General features: G+C 32.0%; 1 protein-coding gene and 1 long non-coding RNA gene across 4 annotated transcripts; both read left to right on the top strand.

The window, feature by feature from the left end:
- The first annotated feature begins 3,713 nt into the window (after positions 1–3,713).
- On the top strand, positions 3,714–4,998 carry LOC107895026 (uncharacterized). 3 transcript variants are annotated; one of them, XR_001683349.2, is made up of 3 exons: positions 4,125–4,386; positions 4,540–4,573; positions 4,651–4,998. It is a non-coding gene; the product is annotated as an uncharacterized lncRNA (long non-coding RNA). The 3 variants fall into 3 exon arrangements; XR_001683350.2 differs by having other exon boundaries at positions 4,128–4,386; positions 4,529–4,573; XR_005899916.1 differs by having other exon boundaries at positions 3,714–4,573.
- A 3,385-nt stretch (positions 4,999–8,383) lies between these two features.
- LOC107958225 (GDSL esterase/lipase At4g10955) lies at positions 8,384–9,564 on the top strand. Its single transcript, XM_016893921.2, has one exon. The coding sequence runs from the start codon at positions 8,548–8,550 to the stop codon at positions 9,562–9,564; it is 1,017 nt and encodes a 338-aa protein (XP_016749410.1). The 5' UTR covers positions 8,384–8,547.
- Positions 9,565–10,146: the final 582 nt, after the last annotated feature.

Raw genomic sequence — 10,146 nt, 5'->3', positions numbered from 1 at the left:
ACGACAACAAGCAAAGCTTCCGCAATGAAAGTATTTTACAAGATTAATCACTTTTCCTAAAAATGACTTAATCAAATCGGTTTCCTAGAAATATCCATGACGTTAAGGTGTGGCAATGGCGGTATGCATGTCTAGGATTCGATCCGAAGGGAGCTTGGTACTTAAGCAGTCCGATGGACTCACCACCTCTTTTCCGGTTTCCTACCTGGTGCACAGCTTCCATTCATTTTAACCTATAATGAAATTATCTTTTAAAACACTAAGTAAGTTTTTCTGGATCAACAATATAAAATGTTTTGAACGCTTCGATGTGGCATGTCGGATCTGGTCATAACGTCTGGGCCGAGTTTGGGGTGTTACATAGAATATCAAGTTGGATTCAAGAAATGAAAGCTGAAGGAGAAAGAAAATAAAGATGAAGATTGAAATCAATAGAACAAGGTAAGAACATCATGATTTCAATATATTTTTAAGTTTGATATTATTGAAAAAGCATGGGATTAATGTTAATGTAGAGTTTCCTTACATATGGTCCTATGTTCTTGATATGTTAATGAAGAGAAAACAAGAGAAAGTGAAGAGAAATAGTGTAGAGAAAGAAAATAAGGGTGTTATAAACATGGTAAATAATATCTTGCACTAAAATAGTTTTGGACAGTAGCAGTAGTCTAATTTTGAAAAATCACAAAAAATTGTATAAATCGAATTATAGGATGACTAAAATATTAAATTAAATCTTATTGAGTTTAGTTTCTTATGGAATAAATTATGTAAGCAATGGAATTGTAAATCATGAGATATAATAAATTTTGTGAGACAAGGTCAGAATGATTTTGGGTTCCCCTGTTCTGACTTTGAAAAATCATAAAAAATTAGAGAAAAGTAATTATGGGCTTAAATTTATATGTTTAGAATCTTGAATAAGTATATTTTCAAGAGAAACAAACAAAAACATCATTCAAATTCTGTAAGAGGAGATAATTAATTTTTAGTGAAGAAGGGTCAGAACTGTCAGACAATAGAATAGGGGTAACTTTAAAGAATAAACTGTACTTATTGGCTAAACCAAAAATTCTGAAAATTTTATGGTAAGAAGATATATGAGTCTAGTTTCAGAAAAAATTAGTGGATCTTAATTTGGAGTTCTATAGATCCAGATATGAATAATTTAGTGACTATGATACAGATGGACAGCTTGAATATTCATAAAAGTAAATAATGAAAAATATAGATAATGTTACTTACAAGTGTGTTATATACATTAAGGATGTGGAATGGAGAGGAGGACGAGGAAAATATAAATGAATATTCAGCTAGCATGACTAATTTGCATGTTTTAGGTTTAAGGACTAAATTGAATAAAAGTAAAACTTCAGGGGCAATTTTGTAAAAATGTCAAAAATGACCAAATTGAAGGGAATGAATTGTTTTATTATCTAAATTAATAAATTGAATGAAATTTTCAATTTAAGATCGGGTGGAAATTGGGAAAATGGTAAATTGCCAAAATGCTCCTGAATCTTGATATTTCTGCAATTTCGCCAGGTAAGTTCGTATAACTTTAATTATATTCTTAAATACTTGAAATGTATGTTATTGATGTGAATATGATTTAAATATCCCTTGTATGAAAATTGATGAAACATTGATATATTTGATAAAAAGGGGAAGAAATCCTGGTTGAATGAAAAGGAATTGACGGTAAAAAAGATCTAGCCCGAACGGGTGATCCTATCCTAATATAGCCATCTCAAAGAATACGTGTAAAATGGATTTAGCCTGGACGGGTAATCCAAATTAGGGTCTGAATTTAGCCTGGACTGGTAATTCAGATCCAAGCTCATTAGAGTAATTGTCGTTGCAGGGGATTTAGTTTGGACTGGTAATCCCGACAATACTCTATGAGTTTATATTACAGGGGATTTAGCCTGGACTAGTAATCCCATTGTAAGGATGAGGTTCGCGGAAGTGTGCTTTCCGAAATGAAATGTGTAAGACCATGGTTGAAAGATACCATGGCAGCATGATATGCAATGTGTAAGACCACGGTTGAAAGATACCATGGCAACATGACAGGAAATGAATTAAGACCAGGGTTGAAAGATACCATGGCAGCGTGACATAAAATGAATAAAACCATGGTTGAAAGATACCATGGCAACGTGACATGAAAAGAATAAGACCATGGTTGAAAGATACCATGGCAACATGGCAGAAAATGAGTAAGACCATAGTTGAAATACACTATGGCATCATGTCAAAGATAAATAAGACCGTGGATGGGAGACGTTATGACATCTATTGAACCATTGATATTCAGGTAAATATGTATCAGATGACGAATAGTTATATGAAATGGTTGTGCGAAATGTTTACAAGAACTGGTCATATGGAAATATATGTACAAAATAGCTGTATAAAATAATTATGAAGATAGATAAACGAAATAAGAATAAGTACATGGAATATAATTTATGTTAAGTTTGATATAAACTTTACCGGAATAAATATACATAAAATATATGGAAATGATGGAGCATGAAATATTGATATAATGAAATGATTGATATATACTTATGAAGAAACGGTAAGAGAATGATATGTTTCATGACATGTACATATATGATTATCTTTAATATGTTGATACAAGGAAATTATGTAAGTAAAGACAATTATTAAACTCAAGTGTGACATGTCGAGAAAATAAGTATATTAATGTTGAATTTATATGAAACATGTGCAAGTATACTAACAATGATGTTGTTTGACGCTTAGACAAGTGCCAAGTTATTGATTGAATGGTAACATGTTTAATTATAAGGAGCATTGAAATGGTAAGTACTTAGATGAAAATAAAATTTAAGATTTTGCGAAATTTTTTTTCTATGATCCCGATTTAATTCCGGTTGGTTTCTAATATATGTTTGGGGCTTCGAGGGCCCAATAGAGAGACGTCATGATTATTTTCAAAATATGAATAATAAATGAATCAGAATTATCTGAAAATGTTCAGTAAACTCCAGTAATGCCTCATATCCTATCCCGGCAATGGATACGGGCAGAGGGTGTTACATGTAAAAATTTTAAAAGCATGTAATATGTGAAAGTTTAAAATAGATAGAAAATAAGAAATAAAAATAAAAATAAAAATAAATAATGCATGAATGAATTTTGCGATAAATATTAGGTAAGAAGAAAATCAAAATATAATATAAATCTATCTAAATAAATAATATACATGAAATGAAAAACTTATTATAAATATACATATATATAAATGTTTTAAATAAACAAATATACTTAAAAGAGATAAATTATATATACAGACTTAAAAGAAAATATATAAACATAAATAGATTTAAAAGAAAATATATAAACATAAATAGATTTAAAAGAAAATATATACATAAAATAATACGAAATCAACAATATATACAAAAAAATAATGTATAACATAATAATGTATAAAATTATTTAAAATAAATATCAAATAAATTTTTAAAACAAAGAGATATGTATAAAAGAGAATTTTAAAATAAAAAATTTATATAATAGAACAATTTTAAAATATATATACAAATGAAAGAAATAACAAATTAAAACAATATAGAGTCAATAAGATAGTTTAAAAAACCATTTTAAGATAATTTTAAAAATTGAATAATAAAATTTTAAATAAAAATAAAATAATTACAAAGAGTACGAACATAAACTAAAAAATTCAATTGAAATAAAAACAAAATAAAAAGGGTAATCCATAAATAAATACATTATTAAAACAGAATTAGGGACTAAAATACAATGTGCGCAAACAAACGAGGATTAAAAATGCAAATATCCCAAATCCAAAAACGCGGCGTTTAAACGCGGACTAAATTGAAATGGCGCACAAATTCCAGGGAATAAAACAAATAAAACAAATCGGGGCTTAATTAAAGCTTAGCCCAAGAGAGGAGGGACTCATCGCGCAAATATCCCTTAGAGACCAAAACACGCGGATCCTGGTGGTGTTTGGGTCAGGTCATCGGGTTTGGCATAACACAGCATCATTTTGGCCATTGAAGTTCGGATCCAAAACGGCGCCGTATTGAACATGCTATAAAACCCCAATTTTTTTTAAAATCTTTATTTCTTCATACTTTCTGAAAAAAAGAAAAGGGAGGGGGAGGATTTCTCTCTGGGCAATCCATTTCCGACGATCGGACCACCATCCATCCGTCACCAGTGACAGCCGTGCACGGCAGCCGGAGGTGCAAAAAATGGCCCATTTTAATCCTTTCTCTTTCCCCACCTCAGATATGAGTCTCAAACACTCGAAAAAACCCACGACCGTTGAAAGAAATCGAGAAAACCATTCAGTTTCCTTTCTTCCGATCGCCCAAAAAGGTAAAAATAAAAGGTATTTTTATATAACTATATATGTATGTATATTATATTCGGTGTATAGACTGAAAAATCATGAAAATATACCTTTGAATAAACTATTTTTCATTTTTCTATTTTGACTGATGCCTATTGCATTCGTAAGTCTTTTTACAGTATACAATGGGCCTCCTTTTATAGCCGAATAAAGGTAAAATATAAATACAAATTTTCTTTATTTTTTCTGCTATTGCTTTGCTGTATTCTGTTACTCTTTTCTTCTCACAGGTTCGACTGACGTGGAGATGGCCGTAAGGAGATGCACGTGGTGGCGCGCGTAGAGGTCTTGCGGCTCTGTCTAGCTAGGGTTTGCTGAAATGTTTTTAGGTTTTTTAGTAACTAGGTCGGGTTTTGGGTTTATTCAGTTGGGTTAGAGATTTGTACTTGAGTTGGTGTAAATTTGGGTTTTTAGGTTTGGGGCTATAATCTGTATTTGGGGCTAGGATTAGGCCTTGGTCTTATTTGTGGAGTGGGTTTTAAAATTTGGGCTTCAATTAATGTTTGGGTTTTAGTATTTATGGACTGTGAACAAATTTAATTTTTATTTCTAGTTTATAATTTATAATTTGGTTTTTATATTTGGTTTATTCTTTTGTTGTAAATAAATCTAAGGGCCGGGCGAAATGGGCCTTCAACAAAAGTTACTTGAATTTTTTGTTAGGAGAGAGTAAGTAGAGCTTAAGGGGCGCTGGAGCTTAATGTCAATGATGCTAGTATTACATTCCTTACTTGAGAAAGTTGACTTTATGTTTTAGGTCAAAAACGCTAAAGAAGAGAATTGTCAACGACTCGAAAGTTGCATGCAAATTCCATTACTAGAAAAAATTTTTTAAGCCTATTAAAAAAATTCTTTTAGAAGGAAATTTACAATTTTTAGACGACTTTTTAGGTCATGATTAGGCTAATAAGAAAATATACATGACGGTTGGTGGCGTGCTTTTGGAAACTTTGTCTAAGGGCTTCTCTGACTCTCCATATAATTACTTCTAGATATGTGTACTTGCAACGGCATGTAATAGGAATATTAATAAGTGATGAATGTTAAAATTATATATAAATTTTAATTTAATGTGTAATTATATAAATAAACTTTAATTTAGTATAATTATACACGTAAAATTTTATTTTTGAAAGATAAATTCATTAATTCATTAAATGAATGAAACCATACAATTCAAGGGGGAAAAAACATTCGTCGTAGATGGTGAAAGACAAGCTCCCACCAACACAACAAAAGTTTTAGCTTCAATATTAATAAAACATCATGACACGTTGACAATTGGCTTTGTAATAACTTAAGTACGACATATCTAGAGTGCTTGCAAATACTTAATATGATACAGAAATCAGCCTCGAATGATCCAAAGAGGCGAGCAAAAATCGACAAAAGAATCGAGCATTCACCAAACTACAGAGGATGGCAACAAAACCATCCCTAAAATCACTTGTAAAACTATTGTTACATGCATAAGTAAGACTAAAAAGTGTTCTACAATAGCATATAAAAACTTCTAAAACTGAAAATTTATTAAACAATGGAAAAACAAACAAAAAAACATATAAAACTTAAGACAGCACAGGTCCAAATCGACTCATGAAATAATTTATTATTCTAAAAAACTACTGATGGCCGGTGGTGTTTTAGCGAATGACAGACATCGTCATTTGTCCACCACAACTTGTGAAAACAACAAAGATACTTGCAAAATATATCTGCAAACCGAAAAGAGAGAAGACATGTGGAGTGAATGAGAAGAAGAAAGAAAGAAAGGGCTGGTGGGAGGGGCAAAACAAAAGATAAAAAACAAACAGCTTGGAGAAAAAATATACACGTGAAACTCTAATTGTTGTTCAAATATATACTTAAAACTTTAATTTTGATTTAATCATACACATTTAAAGAAATAAATACATCAATTTATTTTTATATTGGACATATAATTATTTTAATACGCAATATATAAACATAAAATGATGTTATATCAATAATTGTGTTACTAGTTTATAATAATTGAATCAAATAAAAAAATTATACAAAATCAAAATTTATATACATAATTACACATTAAATCATATTTAATGTAACTTTGAAAAAATAAAATTTGACATTGAATCGGAATAATAATAGTCATACAACGTGTGGTTGAAAATCCAGTTTGATTTTGTTGAAACTATAAACTCGTTTTCCCATCAACAAGTAATTTAAAGGAAAAAAATTCAAGAAAAAGAAATTATAATCCAGTTTAATTGTTATTGACGTTGTAAAGAAAGCGAGGAAAAAGAAAAAGAAAGCTGGAAAGTGAAAGCCAACCAATGGAAGTGGAACTGGGTAACGAAAATTAAATAACATTAAAAAGGATGAAAATGAAGGGAAGGTTGGAAACGCAAAAACTCAATGAAATAAAAATAAAAACCAAAAACTTTAATCCTTCCAAAATATTATTCTTACATATGATTTAGTAATGAATTAATTTAATTAATAATATTTAATTACTTTTATGATTTATATTTAGAAAATAATATTTCTTTTTGCTTATTTTGAAAAATAATTATTTTTACGGAAGTTTTTGTTTATATTTCTAATTTTAAATTTAACTTTGTATGTTAATTACGTTTTAGTTCTAGACATTGTCCTAACAAGAGCATATATAATCAGAGCAAATTTTTTCTTTTATCATTTTATCATTTTATCGTTGTATATGTAAACTACTAAAAGAGTAAAAATATAATAAAATAATATAGAAAAAATACATACCATTTGTGTTTAACTTTTTAAATTATGTTTAAATATTTACTTGACTACAAAAAGATTGAAAATATTGAAGATACGTAGCAAAATTTAAATTGAAGCGGAGTGAGATGGGGTAGGGATGAATTATACATCCATAGTACAATGGGACATGTGATAAAAACAAAATGTCTCAACTGTAGAGTAGTGATGGATTTAGCAATATTTGTCCTCGCTTCGCTCCATTGACATCCCTAGTAAAAGTCCATAGAGGTGTTAAATTACATTTTGCCCTCTACTCAAAAAATGAGTAAATTGGTCACTATTTATTTAATCAAAGAGAAAATTAGTCCTTTATGTTAAAAGTTCATCCATTTATGTTATCAAAAACTGACGTGATTGACAGAATAACCAGAGAGTGACACATGGCATACTATATGTACCTCATGTTGATGTATAGGGACTAGTTTTTAACTGTAAAAGTGGATGAAATTTTTAACAGAATAACCAATTTACTCTTTGATCTAACATGTAGGGACCAATTTACAAGATACACCATATCAAATTAAATCTACAAGATATGATTCCCATATTTACTAAAAATAACATATGTTGCCATATCTTCATTATTGGGCTACCCAGGCTTCAATCTAACAGACTTCTTCAACAATTCTTTGAATCGAATTAGTTCTCGTGGGCTGAACGATCCCCATCTAATCGATAAACCTCCATGGGGTGCATCTTGTGCCATGGTCACGGGCTTTGCACTTTGGCCCATGACACTAACACGTAATGACATATATAACAGTGGCAAACAATGGCAAATTCCTAAAAGAATTTCAGCTAATCCATCATCATCCCGGCAGTGGCGGAGCCACGTTGAGGCTAAGGGGGCCATGAGTTTAATTTTTTTCAATTTAGTCCTTTGTAAATTTACACTAGAACCCTCCAAAAAATATAAATAGGCCCCCTCCAAAGTTTAAGATTTTTGCAATTTTCCCTTTTGTAAATATATTATAGCTCTCGTAATAATATAAATAAGCCTCTCAAATATTTATAATATTATATATATAAATAAGATAAAAAGACTTTTATCATCTTTCTTCTTCAACAAAAAAATAAATAAATAAATAAAAGAAGAAGACTTTATCATTTTTTCTCCAAATTTGAAGACTTTTCATAAATTTTAAATATTTGAAATTTGAAATTTTAATTTGGCTGCCAAGAATAATATCCAAGCTCCGCCACTAATCATCCCCATTTTCCCGTTCACCAGCGCCGTCACACCACTGCACCACCTTCACCATTGCACAACCTGCTTTAACCACCATATAGCCTAAAACCCACATCACCCAAAGCCCTCGTACCCACGTCAACAGTTTCCAGTGCTATAATATATGTCTCGTGGAAGAGAACCTTTTAGCCTTGTGGGACCCAAACACCTTACCACCGTTGATTGGAACGACTACAACCATCGAAGGTCCGTATTAACCAGCTTGATCAAGGGTGTTTCCGAGCGGGAACGTGACCGACAAGTGGAATTACGTGGAGGCTCTGAGACACTTGCGCCACAATGGTGGGACTTTTTCAACTTCAAGTTAGTGAATGAGCTCGTCGATGAGGATGATGAGAGCATCTTCGGTGCCATTTTTGAATATGTATTACCTTCGGCAACTAATCCAGGCCCTGGATACGTAATCGCCTTTCGGGGCACCCTATTAAAACGAGAAACTTTGACAAGGGATCTTGAGTCGAATTTCGCAATAATCCTAAATACACTTCATCAAAGTAGTCGTGTTCAGACCGCCATGAAATATGTTGAAGATAGGGTGTCAAAAGCTGGCTCTTCAAAGGTGTGGTTAACTGGTTATTCCCTAGGGGCAGCCATCGCAATGCTTGCTGGAAAGAATATGGCGAAAAGAGGCAAATTCTTGGAAAGTTTTTTGTTTAATCCGCCATATGCATCTTTCCCAATTGAGACAATCTTCAAAGACAATAAGAATGTGATACGTGGACTTCAACTGACAACCCATGTTATCAAAGTTTGCGCTGCCCTGGCTTCGGGATATAGTTGTGATGAAGATTCATTTGCTGCAATATCAGGGTGGAAGCCATGTTTGTTTGTGAATAATAGAGACTTCATATGTAATGGATATATTGAACATTTCAAGAAGAGAAGAAAGAGCGACGACGTTGGAGTTTGGGGACTAATAAGCCATCATTCACTAAGAAATATAGTGATGAAAAAACTGAAAATAAGGGATGTTGAAATTTCGGAGCCGCTTCATTTGCTTCCTTCGGCAATTCTTATAGAGAATCTCAGTCCTCCCGAAGGAAGCATTTCACCGCATAAACTTCGTCATTGGTGGAAGCCTGACCTGAACTTGCGTTGTACTGTTTACAACTACGAATAGTTTGTCGCTTTCATGGCTGCTGCTTCAGTGCCTTCTTGGTAATATATTGATATTATCACGGGGTATACGATTAACATTACCAGCTCTGCAAAAAAAGTTAATAATAAATTGAGGCTTTGTTTGAGCCTTAGTGTGTGCTTACATTTGCTTGGTTTGTAATAAATCCTAAATAATTTCATAGAATTTTTTTTTTCGCTTAATTAAAGTACAGCAGCCATATAACTGATACATGGCAAAAACAAAACAGCAGGTACAAGCAGGTCCAACCAATGAACAAAACGTGAACACTGACAGAAAATAACAATCAATCCACCCTAAACCCCCTTTAATCCCGTCTGATAAACATACCTCCAAACTGAAAATAACCTGCTCTATATACCCAAAAAACCTCAACACTGCTAACAAAAAACTCCTACTAACACCACACAATAAGCACACCAAGGTCACCACCATGACTTTAAACATACCCTGCCTTTTTAGACCCGCACCCGCCAACGCCAACGCCACTGCCATCTTATTCTCATTCTTGTCTGCTTTCAAAAAGGATACAATCCAATTAAAGACAACCTAGAATCAACTTCC

This window comes from Gossypium hirsutum, chromosome A08 (assembly GCF_007990345.1).
Source record: "Gossypium hirsutum isolate 1008001.06 chromosome A08, Gossypium_hirsutum_v2.1, whole genome shotgun sequence".
Classification (NCBI taxonomy): Eukaryota; Viridiplantae; Streptophyta; class Magnoliopsida; order Malvales; family Malvaceae; genus Gossypium; species Gossypium hirsutum.
The sequence above is the reverse complement of the archived record's forward strand: the minus strand, read 5'-3'. Positions and strand labels throughout refer to the sequence as shown.

Bases quoted from the DNA above. Each gene is read 5' to 3' on its own strand.
- LOC107958225 (XM_016893921.2), top strand. From the start codon at position 8,548: ATGTCTCGTGGAAGAGAACCTTTTAGCCTTGTGGGACCCAAACACCTT.